The 19,468-nt window shown below is 36.3% G+C and overlaps 1 protein-coding gene across 2 annotated transcripts in view; it reads right to left on the bottom strand.

Annotated features, from left to right (window-relative positions):
• Positions 1-19,123, bottom strand: part of LOC140340841 (paired box protein Pax-6-like) — a 38,955-nt gene extending 19,832 nt beyond the window's left edge. Inside the window, exons 1-2 of one of the 2 annotated variants that reach the window (XM_072426258.1) lie at positions 18,996-19,123; positions 8,993-9,189 (exon numbers count right to left, since the gene is read on the bottom strand). In XM_072426258.1, the coding sequence (XP_072282359.1) occupies positions 8,993-9,107 (115 nt within the window). In that variant the 5' untranslated portion in view covers positions 9,108-9,189; positions 18,996-19,123. The remainder of the gene's footprint in view (positions 1-8,992; positions 9,190-18,995) is intronic. The other variant, XM_072426259.1, reaches the window with a different exon arrangement.
• Positions 19,124-19,468: the final 345 nt, after the last annotated feature.

The raw sequence follows: 19,468 nt of genomic DNA, 5'->3' as shown, positions 1-19,468 counted from the left end.
GACCAGTTGTTGATACCTTATACTGATGGCTTTTGTAAATGATGATGAATGCCTCAAGTGAAAAGTCTTCAGATTTTTTCTGCTGTAGAAATGTGAGTGTTTCTACTAAATGCCAAAAAAACTTTCTATATCTTTGTGGACTATTTTCTTCTATTGTCAGCTGACAACCAAGCAAAGATGGGGTAAGACTGCATATCAATATGGATAGACTTCAGAAACCCAAGAAGCTGTAATCTGTTCCAAAAGTAAACTGATTCTCAGGTCTTCAGAGGTTAGAATGATTGTCTTTAAAGCTGCTGTGTTCTTTTAAATTTATTACTTAGATATATCTGTGCGAACCTTACCTCACCATGTTTAAGCATAGGATAAGAAAGAACATTGGGTCGACCAAAAGTTCAATTTTTAAAGGCACTGACTTAAGGGGGCATTGTATTTGTGTAGGCTTTTCCCAATTTACAGGGGCCAACCTTGGATAGTGGTTTAAACAAACAGTAGGTATCAAAACCCGAAGAAAGGCATTTAATGTAAAAGATCCTACAGAGAAATTGCGAAAGAAATCAATCTGTAGAACTAACAATTTGTAATTTGGTACTAGCGCATGTGTATTTTGCGATCAAGTAGACTTTAACATATAAAGTATATATATAGTTTATTAAATATATTCCATTTATCAGATCTTTTTTCAAGTCTGGCTGGTGCTTTCTTAAGTTTGTGGCTAGGTGTCTGTTACTATCAAACTTTAATGGTTTGTGGTCAATTTAAATAATTTATGTTTATAGGTTTATAAACTGTTTCTGTAATTTTGTATGCTTGTTTTTAGAAATAAACATTGAATAATACATAACAAAGGGTTCCCAGAGCAGGGTGGGTTGTGTAAAGAAACATCAACTTTGATTGAAACTTTGGACATCTAAATTAAGGGGTGAGACAGTACAATGAGTAATTGAATTAGTTGTATGTAAATATGAGCTTAAGGGGCTTTTACAGCACTTTGTAACAACCAGACTCGCTTGTTGGTTGGATGGAAACCTATTTATGTACATAAACAATGTAATACTTACCTTACATAAAATATTAAAAAATGTTATTGTCCCACAGAGTTAAAAATTGACCATACCATCATTATACAACTATCAATGAGGTATGAGTTCCCTCACATTGTTTTGTTATAAATGGCCTAAAGCTCATCTCCAGGCAAATCATAGTTTTTTACCTACCTCAGCTCTCACCTCTCAAGACAATTCTTCTTGTTATAACTTATTTTGATCATGTTAAGAAAAATCTTTACATCCAGTTACACCAAGTCTAAAGATTTTCTTTATTTGAATAAGAGCAGTTGGGAGTGCAGTTGATCATGTAAAACCACAAATCTGAAAGAGGCCCAACCCTTGTTTACTTCATTGCAATTTATTGCTATACATATAGCTGCAGAGCCCTAAGCGTTACGCATTTTTCTTTATATCTAAAATGCCCGGCAAATTGCATATATTGCAGGTCCTGAATAGTTCCCTTTCTGCCTAGTTACTAAAACAATATATAAAATTGCATACATTAAGTCTAAGGATAGTGAGTAAATCTTTCCAAACTTCCATCAGAAAGCAGAAAAGGCCAAATATTGGCATTATTTTGTAAAACAGATCCTTTTTAATGGGATTTATGGTCATAACCACCTCTCTGTGGGATGAATCACACACTTTAAACCCTTGGGCTTAGTGAGGGACACCAACAGGATGCTACAAGCTGTGCTACTTGTTCAGAACAGGTTGTCATAACCCCAAGCCATGATCCCCTATGGCTAAAGCGTGCTGGGAGCAAACGTATTATTCTGTAACACAAACCCACTGGCAGTGATAGCTGCTGTTGCTATAGTTATCAGTGGCTGTGGGGCATTCAGTGCCTCCAACACTGGTGTCATGATGGACACAGAATTCTTTGAGCGTAAGTCACTTGCCAACATGGAAATGCTACAAGCTGCAGTCATGTCTGGTGTTAAAACTAGTCAATCAACAGCCATCCCTGCTGACCACACAGTGCGGGGTGACCCCTTAGTGACCTGGATGAGATTTAACTATTCACGCATGGGTGGAGCTGCTCCACTAACAAAGTCAATAAAACACTTTATATACTGGGTCTTGTTTATCAAAATCATGTGAGAGCTTGGAAGGGACACCCCACAATAGCAACCAAACCTATTCTCCCTTCATTATCACACGGCAGTTTAGTGAATTGTAGTAACTGTCTGGTTATTATATGCAGCAGAGGCCACTACCTGTGCAAAATTTTTAGGCTTTTGGAGCTTGTTGGGCACAAGGGGAGTATGTTGTGACGCTTTTTTAAACTTGCATGATTGTTAAATCATTTATATGTATACGGTGTGTGTTAACAACAATACGAGATTGTGGGAGATAGATATACATTTGGCACTAGTGCCTACCTACATGACTTAACTAGTTTACTAAAGGAAAACATTTCATGAGTAACCTGTGTTACTGGACAGGGGCTCCAAGGGAGGGGACAGCCAAGCCAAAGTAAGCAGTGTTCACAAAGTACCTTCTCATTTTCTTACTAATTAATATCTATAGGTTACATATTCTTCTGTAAGTGTATTCTTGCTCCAGGATCATGGCAGGTGTTTAAAACAAGGATAGGTTCCCAGTGCAAGGTGAGGTTAGTATACAGCAAAATATGGGTTAATAAAGAGGGCTGAATTTAGGGGTTTAGGTAACTGTTACCTTTAGGAGTTAACAGTTCTAGGGGTTAAGTGTTGTAAAGGAAAGTGTACATTAAAGTATAAATCAAAGCAAAATGGGAAAAACAAAGTTGCCATACCATTCCAATTTGCATGTATGTATTGCACATACAAGCTTTCATGTTGCTGAAATAAGGCAAAATCCAAGACCTGTGAGGTTGGAGAATTGGTTATGAAAGCTGCGATTGTGGAAAGATTTTTGTAATGGTTTATGGTCTAGGGCAGTCAACCTTGCTTCTCTATCTAGCGGCTGAGCAGGAACAAGACACATTTTTCAAACATCTCTGCCTGCATTCTTCCAGGCAGGACAGTGATGCTAGAAAGAAAAAAAGCCCATATTTCTATTTTCCTTTTTATTATTATTATTATTACTATTATTATTAATAAACAGGACTTATACAGCACCAACAAATTATGCAGCGGGAAGTGGTGGTAGTGGTGGGAAGCAGTGACGGTTTCAAAAGGCAGAAGAAGATGGGTAGGCAAGTTTGAAAAAATGGGTTTTGAGTGCTCTTTTAAAACAGTATTCTCCAATGAGGGTTTGGTGGAACCTTAGGGTTGCTCCAAAGGTTGCTTTTGGGGTTCATTGAGCCATGACACCTCTCAGGTCAGTTACCACCGACACCAACAATATTTTGGCTGTATGTAAAGGTGACATTCATCCCACAAGCCAGCAATTTAAGAGGCATTTTTCCCTCTGCCCACACCACTAATGTACTGTGAACTGTAGAATAGTAGTTATAGAAGGGGTTCCCTAAGATCTAAAAGTTATTTCAGGTTAAACAGGCAGCTTTAAATTATATCTATACCCAACAACAAAAATGAAATATTTTGTAGTCCTAAATATGCGTGACCCATTGTGCATTTAGTGGCCACTTTTGAAGATAAGTTTTATTAAGTGCACTTTGAGATGAATGTAAGTGACGCATTGTGAATTCCAAGCTGAATTCTAGCTGTCAATCCAGTTCCATCCCAGTAGACGGCACATCAGTGGCAGAAGTGTTAGGGATAGTACACAGTTGAAGATTTTCAGTTTCTACTGAATGTGTGTGAAGTGTTTTTGCACTTCTAACTGATCAATTATATCTTTTGGATCAGTCAGTTAAGCACAAAATTAGCAGCAGATCTACTTGTGTGTACTAGGCCATTGTCAATTAGCATGCAGCATGAAGCAGGGTCTGATCAATGCATGGCAACAAAGTGTTGTCTTTTTTTGCAATGGAAAGCAAAGTGAAAGCTAAATGCAGCTGCTTGTGTGTACTGAGATGTTCAGCTCAGTATCCTGTTTCCAGCTGAGCGCTCCAGGGTGCACATAGCAAGTGTGAGAAACATTTGTCAAGTGCCCTGTTTTGAAGACCATGTGTGTGAGTCTTGTGACTACAAATACTACAGGTATTTCTAATGTCAGGAACCAATGTTTACTGTTTTATATTTATCCACCTGTGACAAAATACAGAATAATAAAACTGTGAATATTTTTCTGTTATGTTATGTGTTATGTGATACCACAAGTTTCATCTGACCTGTTTTTGCAGATCATGTAAAGAAATGTGCAAATGCTTTGCCTAGCTGAAACTCATTATTTAAGGGTGAAAAAAACTACAGATAAAAAAAGTCCTCACTGCATAGATAAAATGTTCTTAGATAGAAAGAAGGGTTCAGGCAATGTGCAAAAGCACAAAATATGCATGTCTGCAGACAGCTGAGTGCACAGGCTGCTTCCTGCTTCAACCACAGCTCTGTATAGGAGCGGTATGAACCGAGACACAGATCTCAATAACAAAGTATGGTCACCAATTGGAAACCTCAACTGACTCAGCACAGATAGAAATTCAGAGTAATTGGTCACAAGGTTGAGATTTACACTTTGATACAAAGAATACAATTTAAAATAACCTTAAAACTTTTCCATCTGTAAATGTTAGGATAGCCATCTTTTGGATGTTATTATTAGGTGAACACACATGACAAATTATTCATCATATATGTAGCACTGGGTTATCGTGTCTTAACGTGACCATCCACTAACAATGAGTATATACAGTATTATTTTGGTCTCTTTATTTCTTTCTTAGGTATATTGTGCTAATTCTTTGTCAGCTCTGCCCCCTGGTATTGAGTGGTAAAAAGTTTGAATTGCTTTGTCATCTGGGTATATTAGACCCATTCCCTGGTAGTCATACTGTAGGTGAATACAACACATCTAACATTGGGAACATAATTAAATACAGTAAGGAGTAAGGGTGTGAATATGGTGGATGAAAGCAGTATTTTTTTAATACTCAATTCTCTATTTAGATCATGGAAGAATGACTTAAAACCATCAGAAGGAAAGTTCAAAATCCACTATAATTTGTATTATTAGCTAGTATTTATATAGTATAGTATTTACAAATTATGCAGCGCTTCACAAGGTCTATACTCAAGAGTCTATGGTCAATTTTGGGAGGAAGTCTATTAACCTCACCACATGTTTTTGGCCAAAGTAATATTTTGAAGAAATAGTAGCTGATGTTTGGAACAGATTTCCAGCAGAGGTACCCGAGCCAGTCAACAGCAAGTTACTTTAATGATGTTTGGTGTAAGCATCGGTCTACACTAGCTTTTAACATTTAAAAAACAAAAAGGAATAACTAAAAAAATATGATAAGCAAAAAGAGATGTAACATATCACTTGGTCTTTTTGTGTGTTTTTATTTCTCTAATACAGTTCCATAACAATGCATGTAATAACAAAGGCAATGCACAGCAGTTGCAAAATTGTTAGGGCGATGAAAGGCCTAATATTACCTAGAAATTATTATATGAAGCCCATTTCTTGATTGTGTGTGGCATAGGCTCGGTTCCTGGCATTTAGATATTTTCATTGTTCACCCCACAGCAGACAGGCATATACAATAGTTTTCAAGGCTCAAGCTTCTGATCACAATGTTTTTTTTACATTTTGCAGCCACTCTTGGAATATATTATATAAACATGGGTCAGCATGGTTAGTATGTATTTAATTTTCTAGTAACAAAAAAGTTGTAATAATTAAGAATTATTTAAAGAACCTCTCTGCTTTTGACCACTATATTGGACACATCTTGTGGTCTTCATTTTCCTGACGATTTTTACCCTTTTGCTTCATAAAGAGTGATAAACAACACCGAGCAACAAGCTTGTATTTAAACCAGGAACCTCTCACACACTTCCATATATATCTTGTTATATGGTTTGGTGTTTGTTTCTCTACAGAAGGGCATTATCACCATATCTCCTTCAGGAAAATCTGCAGCTTCTCTTAAGGCGGTACCAATCATATTAAACATCTCACAGTCTGAAAATTGTAATCATAAAGAATTTATATCTATTATATTCCTATACATTCAAAGGGAACCTATGTACTTCACTTGTAACATTTCAGAACAGTTTCTGGTCTGATGAAGCAGAGAAGACTCTGTGAAATGTGTTACAAAGTAAAACTATTCAATATATGATAATAATGTATTAAATTAATCTATTCAATTTATGTAAACTGTGTATAAAAACAACTATGTAATTACCTGCCTCTAGCACACTGATTTTTTAACTCTTTTATTTGTTCAAATTTGTGATATTTTTTCATATGTGTAATTTAACAATTTTTGTTGTATTGCTCTAATATTGAAAGAACAACCTTACCTTTAGTGAAGTGGTCCTTTCAAACATTTAATGAGAACTTCACTACACTGGTTGATCTATTGTTTATTACTGCAATAATAGTGCACATGTGTTGTGACATAGCTTTACATAAAAATAATAAACCCCATATAGATGTCAGGTAGACATTAAATGATTGTCTCTGGAAGCAATCTTTCGCAACTGTTTCCAGTGACAGTTGATCAAACGAGACCTGTAAATAGGAAAGCATACTGTTCAGTGGAGAGTGAAGAATGAGCGACCGGAACCCTGTTGTGCTTTTCTCCATAAGAATACCCAGCACTCATTGCTGTTGGATTATTCATCAATCTGATTGTGGATCGATATCATGGGACTGTACACCTTGTCACTGTGCACTGTACACATGTCAGATTTTCACATTCATTTTCATTTATTGTGTGTACATAATTTTACATTTACACTTTAAACCCTTAATTATCCTACTATCTTTATGCATGCAATAACTGAGGGTCTTTTCAGGTTTGTATGTTGTGGCAACACAGTGGCATTGCCATTAATTGTGTATGGCATCTCAACACAATAAATATCAGAATTCACAGCATAGCAGCACATCCCAATGCATATATATTGTGATCGTCTGCGTTTTTTTAAAATATGATCCCATACATATTTGTTCCATACATGGTACATTGGCAGCCCATGCACCATGAACCGGATTTAGAAAAAGCTCTTCAAGACTAGTGAAAAAAGACTCTAATGGGAGAACCAGAATGATCCAGCAAACCTGGAACGGATCTAGTTCAGGACTGAAAACATTTGGCAACTAACAGCAAATTATTTATATAAAATCCATTCAAGGTTTGCTGGACCACCCTGGTTTTCCCATGATAGAATATCCTCTCAGGTCTTAGAGCTTTAATAAATCAGGCCCAATGAATCTGCTGCCTTAACACAACACAAGTTAATGCATGCCATAACAAAGCAAAATTAGATGTTTTTTAGAAGTATTAAGAAAAACACATGCATGTTTGTTTTTTTATTTTCTTGGTTGCTGTAGCTAAGCAGAGATGCTCCAAATATGTTGTGAAACAGTAGTTTCTGGAGCCACTCTGCAGTTACAACTGGCAGTCTTGGGGCAACTCTACACTAAGCTGGGTTTTTGTATATATATTTGAAACAGTAACTATAACAACACTATAAACCAATGCAAACAGATATGGGTTTGCATTGGTTTATAGTGATTATTGAACTAGAGCTTAACTGCTGGAGCAAAAGTTAGCAAAGATGGAGCACAGTAAACCTTCACATATATTCCACCTGCTGTTGGGAGTTTATATATATATATATATATATATATATATATATATATATATATATATATATACATATATATATATATGTGTGTGTGTTTATAGTGAAAGGTAATTGTAGCAATTCCTAGGTTTGTACAATTTTCACAGAGGAGTTGTTTCCTATCACATCACAGTTATAAATAACATCCAATCCTGACCTGCTATAGTTGTTACTTTGGCATTCTTGGGGTTGGACATATAAAGATGTACAGTGTGCAGCCGCACAAGGTCCCTACACCTTTCATAGTCAACAGGGCCTCCCACCCCATCTGTAGAGGTCAGACTTGCGGGAGGATCCCACATCTGCACTAGCGGGGGAACAGGCAAGGCAATTTAGTGGCTGCTCTATGACACTCAAGCACAGTTCTGTCACTTTATCCTACCTGTCCAGATTAACTACTTGCAGTTGTGCTTTTGTGTCAGGAGAAGGAACATGAAAGCTGGAAGTGCTTGAAGTTGGGTGGGACATGGGAACTTGGCGTGGTGCAGATGGGTGTTTGGGTGGGTGGGGAGTAAAATGGCAGGGTATGGGTGTGGACGGCAGAGGAGCCCCCACATCATTTCTGCAAGGGGTCCCACTGTTGGCTACATCTACCACTGGACATACTATATTCATCCTTATAGGTAATTCTTTAAAAAAGTGGAGCAAGAACAAGTAAAGCTGTTGCAATCAACAAACAAAATAGAATCTTTACTGCCAACATATCCTTATGAGCAACATTGCTTTTTCCAGGAATAATATATATAAAATTACAAACTTATTTACAGAAATAAGTTATTTATCATACTGCTTTATGATTACACGTAACATGTAGATAAAATTATTTACATCTATCAGATCACTCTATGGCCTGCCATTCATTAATCAAGATTACTGTAAATGTTATATTTGATATGAATAATGAATTAAAATCTTGTAAAACAAGGGCACACTTTTTTATCTTATTATCCACTGAAAATGTATTGGAAATCCTTGATCTCCTTTCCATTGTGCAGGTGGGCAGGCATAGGGGAGAGGCAATAAACTGCACGATACCTTTAGTTTTGTTCATGCCAGAAAGCACTAGCTGGCAACCAGCAGCCAATAGAATCACTCTCTGATATTTAACTACATATATAGGTACACTGAAAAATGGATAGTACCCTTATCAAGAGATATTGAGCTTTACAAAATGTAGAATGTGTTAGAATATCTAATTTCATTAAAAAAAATGAAGTTTGAAACAAACAACTGTTTACACGGGAGTACCTGTACTCGACTGTCCTGTCACTAAACTGTCTTGGTACCAATCCTGTCGGCTGCCCCAAGCGGCGTTCTGTATGTTTAGCATCCTGATTTTCTGGTCAGTGCCATCAGCCCCCATGGAACAGTTGCCAAATCTTGTGAGAGGTTGGGTGTGTTCAGTAGATCAGGAAGACATCCTACTAGGGGACTTCAAGATTATCCTGTGACAGAAGAAAATGGAAAATTGTGTTTAATATTTGCAAAAAATTTTTTGTTGTTTTCATGTTGTCTGTAGACTGTTTTAGTTTTAGTGCTAATTATCTAACTATCTAACTACTGAAACATTAGTGCACCAGTATTATGATATTTCAAAGTGTCAGGTCACTGGTCAAGTGTAATCCAACCCAAAATGATTTTAACGTACATCATAAGGCTCCAAATATAAGTACCATGTAATTCACAAACTTCCTTTTGGCAAAGTTGTGTGTCATAAGCTGCTTCTCCAAGATACTGCAGCTTAAAGACAATGCTGCTAATCCAGAAAGTGGAGACTAGGACTCGATGTGTCCAGGTGCTGAACTTCTAAAATGTTATAAAATAGCAGTGGCAATACTGGTAAGTGTAATGTACATTTTTGGAAGGGGCCATAATGTTATGTTTATTAGCTATAGAGCTTACTGAAGCAAACTATTCGTTTCATTTATAGTAAACTTTCCAGTGATAGGATCTCCATGACTATTTTCCCAGCTCTGTTCCTACCCACCTTTGGGTGTTTCTATTTGTGTTGCATTCTCTATATATAAATCACTAGGAAAGAATGGCCTCTTCAACATTACTGTGGCAGATATGCAAACCAAAGAACATAACTTCAGGGATCTCATCAACAAAGAGTCAATTGGGTGGTTGATATTTCCAGTCTCCACTAAAAATGAAAGTATGATTTCTAAACGTACTTACTCTCTGAAAAACACTACATATTGTTTTACCCATTTTGTATAGGATGGGCTGGCTATTATTTCTTGCTGGGCCTTCACCACAGCACATCCAACTCCATTATACCTGTGAGAGACAGCTGTCATTGACCTTTAGTATTCCATGCAATATATTGTTTTTATAAATCTGCTAGAGGGCAGGGAAGATTGATAACAACTAGATTGTTTTATGGCTAAGTAACTGCTATACGGGGGGCAAGGGCAAATCTTTCAGCTTAGGTCTGAACAGTTACAGAGATCTAAGGGTGGATTACACTTTACCCCACAAAGGAAGGGGGACTTTTCCTTAGAGAACCATGTAGGCTGCCATTGTTAAAATACATATTACCTGAATGACCCAGTGTTCTCAATACTCACTTACCCAGACCAAAAAAATACATAATACCATTCTGACTTTACTTGGTAGAACCATGTACCTTGCCCAGAGATCCAGAATGCATTACAAGTTTTAAACCAATATTGGAGCCAGGCAATTAGCGTTTTCAAGAGGTTGCCTACAGCCTGGCTTCCCTACTTGCCAACAGGTGTACAGCCACTAAAGTACTAAATCCTGTCCTTCATCCACAGTAAAGCAAAATTCTTACTGGGAGAGTATAAAAGCAGAACAAATTGGTTGTGCTGCAGTGATGTGGCATCAACATGCTGATCAGAGCAGTATAAATAACACGCTGATCAGTTTGCTGATTTTGTGGCACTCTCAGTTACAGGGAGGGCAAGACTTGCAGCAGAAAAAACAGCACAGCCCTGTCTGGTAGAAAACCTGTGTGGCAGAGCTCAGGACTGGGTGTACAGAAATATCAATCATTTGGCAACTTTCTTATATGTAATTCCTCCCTGTATTTACATTCAGATTTTGAAGCTCGATAATGGCAGCTCCTATATTTCTGTCTTTTATACCTTTAATGCCTTTTGCTTTATGCTACAATTAGAAAAGTTTCTTCCTAAACCAGATTTGTAGTGCTGCATATCTACATTAAGGGACTGCCTGGTATTGGTTGAGGCTCTCCATTTTCCTTCAATTTCCCTTAATAATTTTGATTAAAGAAATTGGAGATTAGACTCACTACAGAATTTTTTTACCTGTAACACTTTAATGTAAAGAGATACATAAATGACAAGCCATGGTTCCAAACCAGATTCTCTAAAGTAAATTGTATGAGCATGTTTTCATGTCATGCATTCATTTTCAGGCTGTAGAACATAGATAATGCTTGTTAGTGTAAAGAAGCAATTTATGGTAAGTGTTCTTTTGATGTAATATGTAAAATGACTGGTAAATAATTCATAAGTCAACACTCTAATGAATTCAAAAAATATACAAACTGAGGGAGCTGAAAAAAACCCTTTAGATCTACTATGCTAATTAACTTTCTATCAATACCCTTTAATTTTACTGCCTAAAATATCTTTGTAGCTAATTGCTTAATATAATGAAGGTGCACAAGAAGATAAATGCAGGCCCACAGAAGTGTGTTTAGTCTGTAGAGCAGCTTTTCTCAACTATGGGATTCTCAACTAACTTCCAGGGGTTGCTTGAGCAATAAACATCAACTTTATTTATTCTATTGCCAGAGCCAGCAGCATGGGATATGCATACCCACAGACTACAATAATGTTGTTTGCTGACCACTAATGCAATAGGACAGTCCTTCAACCAACCACCACTGCAAACAACCTTCTTCCATATTTCTCCAATATACAGGAGCATCTATTCCAATCACAACCAATGCACAAAGCTCGGTGCAACTGATCAAAAATGTAACAAAGCCAATATCCACTGACCATCAATGTAAAAGGGCGCTTCTCCACTATTGTACTCTTTTCCACTGGTATCTAAGAGAATACTTTTCTGCTAATCATAAATATAAGAAAATGTAAGGAAAACTTACAGCAAGTGTGTATTTCTTCACTGACCACCAATGTAACCCTACAATTTTTACTGTGTACATTTCTTTCTGGTTATTATATATTGGTGTTATTAATATATCTATTTGTTATTGGTCATCATAACTTCTTTATACATATATGTATGTATAGTGGGTCAGGTACAGCACCAGCTTTGGAGAAAGCAAACTCAAAATTTTTCTTTTGAAGTAAATGGGACTGTGGGGTATGACAGACTTCAGGGATGAAAGTCATTTTTGGATATTGAGCTCCATTAGCACAATGTTTTAATCTCAATAAGCTACAATTCTGCTGGACAATGAATAAAGTTATGTGTAAGACACCTGTAACAAGATGGAAGTATTTGTGGGGCTACAAGTGTGGAGAAGGGTTAAAGAACGACAAAAAAACTAAGGCACTGCTTAATTAAAAGTTGGTACTTATCCTTATTGGACGCATACAATGGTCCAAAACAGCAACCATCAGCAAGATCATGCGACTCGGTTTACCCCAGGGAGTGCCCATTTCCATATCATCTAATTGGGAAGAGTCAGACAGGGAGAAGCTTGCATTTCTTTGCGCATATCCAGAAAATGTCAGCGTCAGCACTTAATTCTATGATATCTGGAGTTACCAATTATACACTGATCTGAACCAATCAACTCGTTACATGACCATTGCTAGCTCAGTTTGACTAAACCTCCTTGATACATTATAATATGAAAAAACTTGCAATTGTTAGTATGAGAGTATATTTTGTATATTACAAGCTGCTTTCTTTCTTGATCCATCAGGGCATAACAGCCATAACATTCTTCATATCAGGTCACTCCCACCACAACCTAGTGTGGTAAGGAGGACAAAAGATGTTCAAAAGGTCACAGACTGGATAGTTTACACAAATCCACCTGTACATCCACATTACATTTTTTCAGTATTCCATGTTTTTGTATCTGACTAAAAAGATTAACTCTTAGGTGGCTCTCCAGAGAAAAAATCAGAAAGCCTCACCATTCCTGCTATAGCACCTGAAGGTGCCTTCTTGCAGTCTTTAAGATTACTATATCAGCTAAACATATTCCTACAAATTACACATATAAAAAAAATTCAGTCTGCCTTCAGCAAAACTCTAAAAACAACTAACTATAACTGATTATCATTTCTACTCTTTTGTCTAACAAAATATGCAGTCTATGACCCGACACATATACTGTATTGCTTTTACTAATAAGCACAGGCAACCAATTGGCTTTTCCTTGTACAGTCATTGACTGTACTTTTTTTCCAAGTTATCTCATATAAAGTTATTTACACTGTAACAATATTCTAAGCTGGAAGAGGACCAGTGAAAAAAGAAAATGCTTTGTGCAATATAGGTGACCCAAGTAGAAGCAACCTCTTTGAGCATCAGGTTCAAGTTGGTGTGCCTCTAGAGAAATTTGGTATACCGTAGAGTAACATTTGAACCGATAAAGTACAAGTTCCAACTGTCTACAACATTACAGCCCTTGATTGCCCCTGGTCTGTTTTTCATTTTAGCCTATTCTAATCTGTGCATTTCTTTTAATCTTCAACCCGCAGCACTTTTAAATCTTCCACATGATTAACCCATCTCCTCTTTGATCTTCTGTCAGTTTTCTGGCTCAAAAACTTTGTTGTGGACTTTTTTTTTCTTTACTCATCATATGACAGAACCAAGCACACATTCAGAACTCAATTTAAGCAAATCCAAGCAGGCAGGTCAAAGCCCTAGCAACATCCTATATTTTTATTATAACTGAGATTTGTTTGGTGGCTCTAAACCACAGTACTAAGGAGTCTGACTTCTCCTGTTGCATTCCGCACAATGAGAAAGTGAAAATCTATAAAAAGAGTTTGAAGCGAATCTGTGCAATGCAATGTTTATTGGCCTATTGCTGTCATATGGAGTTAGTTACATGCTCTCTCATACCTGTAAATAATTGGTTCATACATAAGCTCCCAATGATGATCAAAGTAAACAGAAAACTAGAAAAGCTATGTGTAAGCTACTGTGGAGGTAAAACACACCTATGGATTGCCACAATATGCACTGTAAGACCCATTTCTTACACAGGCAGGCTGACCTGCAAGCTGTAGATATCTAACAAAAGAAGTCCAACAAAGGTATAGGAAACTCAGTAATTCAATCTTCTACCCATTCATTACTGAAACATTGGTTTTGGGTTTTTTGACCCTTTAAACACACTATGAACATTTCCACTCGTACTATCATAGCTATTGATTTACAATGGTCATGTCAATTACCTGGCAGCTTTCAATTACTTTCATCTAGCTAAATCAATGTAGCCATTTTCTACTAGATTCTCAATTGAGATTTTTGCTAGGGGAGGTTGCATCTTCATATTGAACCTTCTATTAGTCAAAACTATACATCTAAATCTAGGATATCAGTTAGGGTAGAATTACATTTTGTATACTTCTTTAAAGATTACAAATACAATTCTGAGGCTACTGTACAACAGGGTCAAAGAAAGACCAAATATTGCAGGAAAACAGTGCAGCACAAAGCTGGGATTGTCTTCTTGGAGAACTTAGAGAACTCTACATTCCCCTAATCTCTAGAAAAACAATATTTAGCCTTGCCTAAGCATGTCAGACAGCCATAGTAAAATACACCTTTATTTTTTTTTCCTCCCTGCCTTTCTGTGGTACTTGCGGGGAAGGGAACCTTAAAAAGTGGGTATTGCATTTTAGCTGGGCTCTTTGTCTTTCATGTCCAAGTGGAATTAGTCAGTAATAACCTTGTATTTTTCCGTGGTACCAACATTCACCATAGCCAGTTTCACTATATTACCAGAAATAAGTCAGGAGCTTGGGGTACTATGGTCTGATTTATTGTATAAACAAACCTGTCTGGGCAAAACAAAAACAAACAACGATTGTGTGGAACAGTTCCCTTACGTCTGCCCTCTATGGCCAGATATTCCAAGCCATCCTTTGCAATCATAATATCTATGAAAGTTTGAACAGCAAGAATTCCTGAATGAAAAAAATCTTTTTATTAGGTAACATACTTCTTGGCAGGGAACTGGATAATTCCCATAGTCTATGAGCCTCAGCCAGTTTATGTTTAACCAGTACTAGGGCAAGTGTTTAACGCTCGCCATACACAGTGTTCATTTACATGTTCAATCCAGTAGTCCCTTTGATCATTTAATTAATTCAATTTAATCTAGTCAATTCATTATTTCCTAATTTGATTGACTAAAAGGTGACTGTTATTGAGGGTAGAATCCAAAGAACCTTGACTGGTCAGGGTGTAAAATTAGTGTCGATAGTACATATATATGGTTTTTAATACCTCTCAATTAATAAAAAAAATTGGTACATGAGCACATATGCTTACCTTCAATAATTGAAAAACTGAAAAAATACTAATCATATTACATTATGATTTTTTTTGCAGAAACAATACTAAAGAATTTTCTGTGCATCAATTCTGTGCATCAATATTTGGTAGTGTGATCAGCTGATGGTCGGCACTTATATTTTACAAGTTGATTGAAATGAAAATTAATCAAATAAAAGTCAGTTTGTGTATGACTAGCTTAAGACTGCTCATACTTAGTCCTGCACTCTCAAGCAACCAGCATAAATGATACCATCTGCTTGTTATCAAAATGTCAAAATACGACACCTTTCTGCAATACCAAACTATCTTAATATTTGGGGGCAAAAGGGAGTACTTTCTGGAAATCTAAAGAGTTCATTGTTAGTAACTACTGAGATAAAAGAAAAAAACATATAAATTAGAAAATCAAAATAGACTTGTAAAAATATTTGTAGAGCTTATCTTATTCACATGTTTATTAAAGAAATATGATAAATGTCTTATCACAAAGGCTAAAGAACAATAAAGTATATCCAAATAAAAACAGTTTTTCATGTGCTATACCTAAGGTTTTTGCCATTAATGGCACTGGAAATATTTACCTTTACATCCTGTCCTGTAAAAATAATTTTTCCTTTTCTGGCAACAGCATAACATTTCCTTCCTTTCAGTAGAATAAAGCTCTTCACGGCTGAAGAAGATAGACTAACATAGGTGAATCTAAGTGATCCAGCAATGGATTTCTTAAAATTTTTTGGCAAATGTTTTTAACAGAGGGAGCGAATTTACCAAGGACACAGACAGCAATACAATTCTCATTGGCCTTCTAACCAATTTCACTCTTTAAAAGAGTGAAATAAAAGTTTTATCCTCAGATACGGTTTTCATTTAGAGTTCAAAAAAACAACATAACTATACATGAATGACACTATAATGACTCACTATAATGAATACACTGACAATAAGAAGATTTCCATTCCCCTATGGAAAAGGGTTGAGTCCTACTTAGATTTTGGGAAAACTCTTCATGCGTTAACGCAGTTTTTCATGCAGAAGTGTTCATTACTGCCCTCCAGTGTCCAATAATTACCCGACTGTAACAAGCAATGCTCAAATCATCCTCTGAGTGAGCACATGGCCTGGTAAATCGTCTGTTGTATGCAGCACTAACCCAATCACATCTCTGGCCATTACCAGACCATGTTTGATGCCCTGTAGCCAACTACAATTGATACAATATCTGACCATTTTGAGTGCTCTGTATCCCTGTCAGGTATTGACAATAAAAAGCAGAATATGACTGTTATAGAATGCTGGGATTTGTAGTTCAGCAATAGCAGAGGGGCAACAACATTTGCCAAAGTGATAGCTGCAAGTATATGTGCCACGATAACCTGTGATATAATACAATGCTGTGCTAAGTGTACTATATACATACAATAAGAATAAATTCACAGTTTTGAACCTATGAACTATATCACGCACTACTGGGGCATGCTTGGCTAAGCGTGTTTTCAAATTCTGGCCCTCCAGATGCTCTTAGTTCGTTGACACATGACAGAAAATTCATCCACTTAATATTGAAAATGACAGTACAGTTTTCTGAGAATGACAAAGGCAACTTTGCATAACTGAAGCTGTGTCATGCTTACAGTACTTTAGAAATTAACTCCTAGACAGACAGTGGTTCGTTAGTTAAAGTAAATTGTTTTTGCAATGTATTAGGGTATGCAAAAGGCAAAACATTCTGTCAAAAATACAAAAAAAATATTTAACTGCAAGCAGTATTATTTCTCCTTCAAGCATATTAGCAGAGAAAAGATGAAGCAGCATGCTTTAAAAAATAATTGCAATCAAACTTATGGTCTAAAATATGCATGCAAACAATTGCAAAAACACTTTAAAGATAATGAAGATCATGGATGTTTGGAGCCGAGGGGGATAATATAAATATATATACTCACTGTATTTTAGTCTATTTTTTTGTATTTATGTCTGGTCACTACATATTTATCTAATAAATCTCATACATCAATGAGATTTGCAAATAGTAGTCAAATGCCTGAAATTAGAGAGCCTTGCGTTGCGTCAAACCTTGTATTTAACCATTAAAAGTGTTCAATTCTAACTTTATATGTCTAGTTTTGGGCCAGTCTACAAATATATATAAAATGTATGTATTATGTTCCAAATATTTCAATTTCTTTGCATGATTCCAATGACTTACTACATAACAGCAATAGTAATGTTCTATAGGACAAAAACATAATAAAATTTCTGTTATCTAAATTTGCAGTAGCCATTAGTAAACAACAGAATTCTTGATGGTTCTGACTGTTCCAAACAGAATAATAACCAAAAAATAATATAAGGTAAATTCTGATTGTTCATTTTAGGTTACAGCTCCTAGAATGATTACCCATTGCACCACTAAAATTTTTATTATTATCAGGTAAACATATAAAATTTGCCTGCTAATGATAAAGACATGTTGATACGTGGCGCATATTACTTTAAATTTACCAATCGATAAATGAGGTTCCGAGGTTTTTTGGTTTTTTTGGTAGAGTACACAGCTACTAGATTCAATTTGTAAATGCATTTCTATGTGTAAATGAAAAAATACAACCAAATATAACAGCTTCATCGAACAGCTATTTAATGTCTAAAGCTCATGGAGAACTTTTGGTACATCTGTTTGGTACATCTCAAAAACTCTGCTGATTGTTATGGCACAGGAGGGTTTTAAACTTGCCTCTGGTCCATTAGATTCCAACCAGGCTCATCAAACAAAAGCGACATGGCCACTGGGCAGCTAACGATAATGACTTGTATTATTTTGATCCATCTCCGCAGAGCCTTGCAATTTAGACTGAAGACCTCAAACCCCCCAAACCACCAATTATTATTTCTATAGAAAATTGAAAAGAATTCCTCAAGATCTCTAACAACTTGTCTTGTGGTCTTTTATCTGAAGGTCAAAAGGTTTTTCTTGTAAGGTCACTGGAAGCACAAAACATTTAATCCAGTATAGAAAAAGTGCACAATGTAGACAACTAACGCCATTATGTAAAAAAAGCAAAAAAACCTTAACACAGATTTAAAATAACATATAAATATATTCTGCAAATATTACTAGGGATGACTATGCAAGATAATGATAATAATATTGGTTATAATTTGCAAATAATTTCTAATATATTAAAAAGGTCTAAGGGGAATATCATTTTGTCCTTAAAAGGTTTAAAAACAGCAATTTTTTTTGAAGTTTTGACATGTGATAATATATTATAATTATAACATTTATTTTATATTATTTTATTTTTCATATAATGTATGTCACATGTATGCAGATGTTTTATGTTATATATATATATATATATATATATATATCTCAAACACATACACATACATCAGCTCTATAGAGTAAAAACTAAGAGAACTAATAAATATATTTAGTTTATAACTTGAAACGATATGATCCTTAGTTTTCCCAATATCCTCTGAATGTATGAATAACTTCCCTTGGCTGTTAATTTGCCTGCAGAAAAGCCAACCCCCTGGGGTCTGATGAGTAATAGGTGTAGTAGCATTATACCTGATATGTCTACAGCCCTATAGGAAAACAAATAAATGATACAATACTTCTAAAACACTTCTCTGAAGCCCTAAAGGTCTCTTGAGTAATAGGTACATTAGCACTAATGACGTTTCTCTCTTCCTAGTGGTCTAGTGTGGATTCCCCGCAAGAAGTAGGAACAATCAAGAGTTCTATCACCTTTCAGAGGCCGGAGTTCTGACTTGGACCTGGCTGTATCTCCACACATATGGGTCTTCCTCACCCACAGCTGGCAGTCGCTCCAAATGACTGTGCCACTCTGCTGCAGTAATGAATAAATAAGTTCTAGGAGCTATGAAAAACCAACAGGATGGTTCATCTGGGTGACACTTGTACTAACCATTAATGTCATGTTTGAACTTAATTCTACAGAATTGTTGGGGGATGGGTGGGAGAGGGGACATAGCACAGGGAGAGAACCAGAGGACGGGAGGGAGTAGGGGAATGGATATGGGGAGGGGAGGGAAGAAGGGTAGTAAACGATGTAAGATGAGTAGTGGAAAGAAAGCAGCAGTCCCTGAGTATCAGCCATGGTCTGTTGGCTGAAGAGGGAGCCACAAAGGTTTCTGGCAGGGCCTGTCAGCTCTTGTCAAGGTCCAAACTAGGCTGCGAGTACATAATCACTAAACGAG

This window comes from Pyxicephalus adspersus, chromosome 11 (genome assembly GCF_032062135.1).
Source record: "Pyxicephalus adspersus chromosome 11, UCB_Pads_2.0, whole genome shotgun sequence".
Lineage (NCBI taxonomy): Eukaryota > Metazoa > Chordata > Amphibia > Anura > Pyxicephalidae > Pyxicephalus > Pyxicephalus adspersus.
The sequence above is the reverse complement of the archived record's forward strand: the minus strand, read 5'-3'. Positions and strand labels throughout refer to the sequence as shown.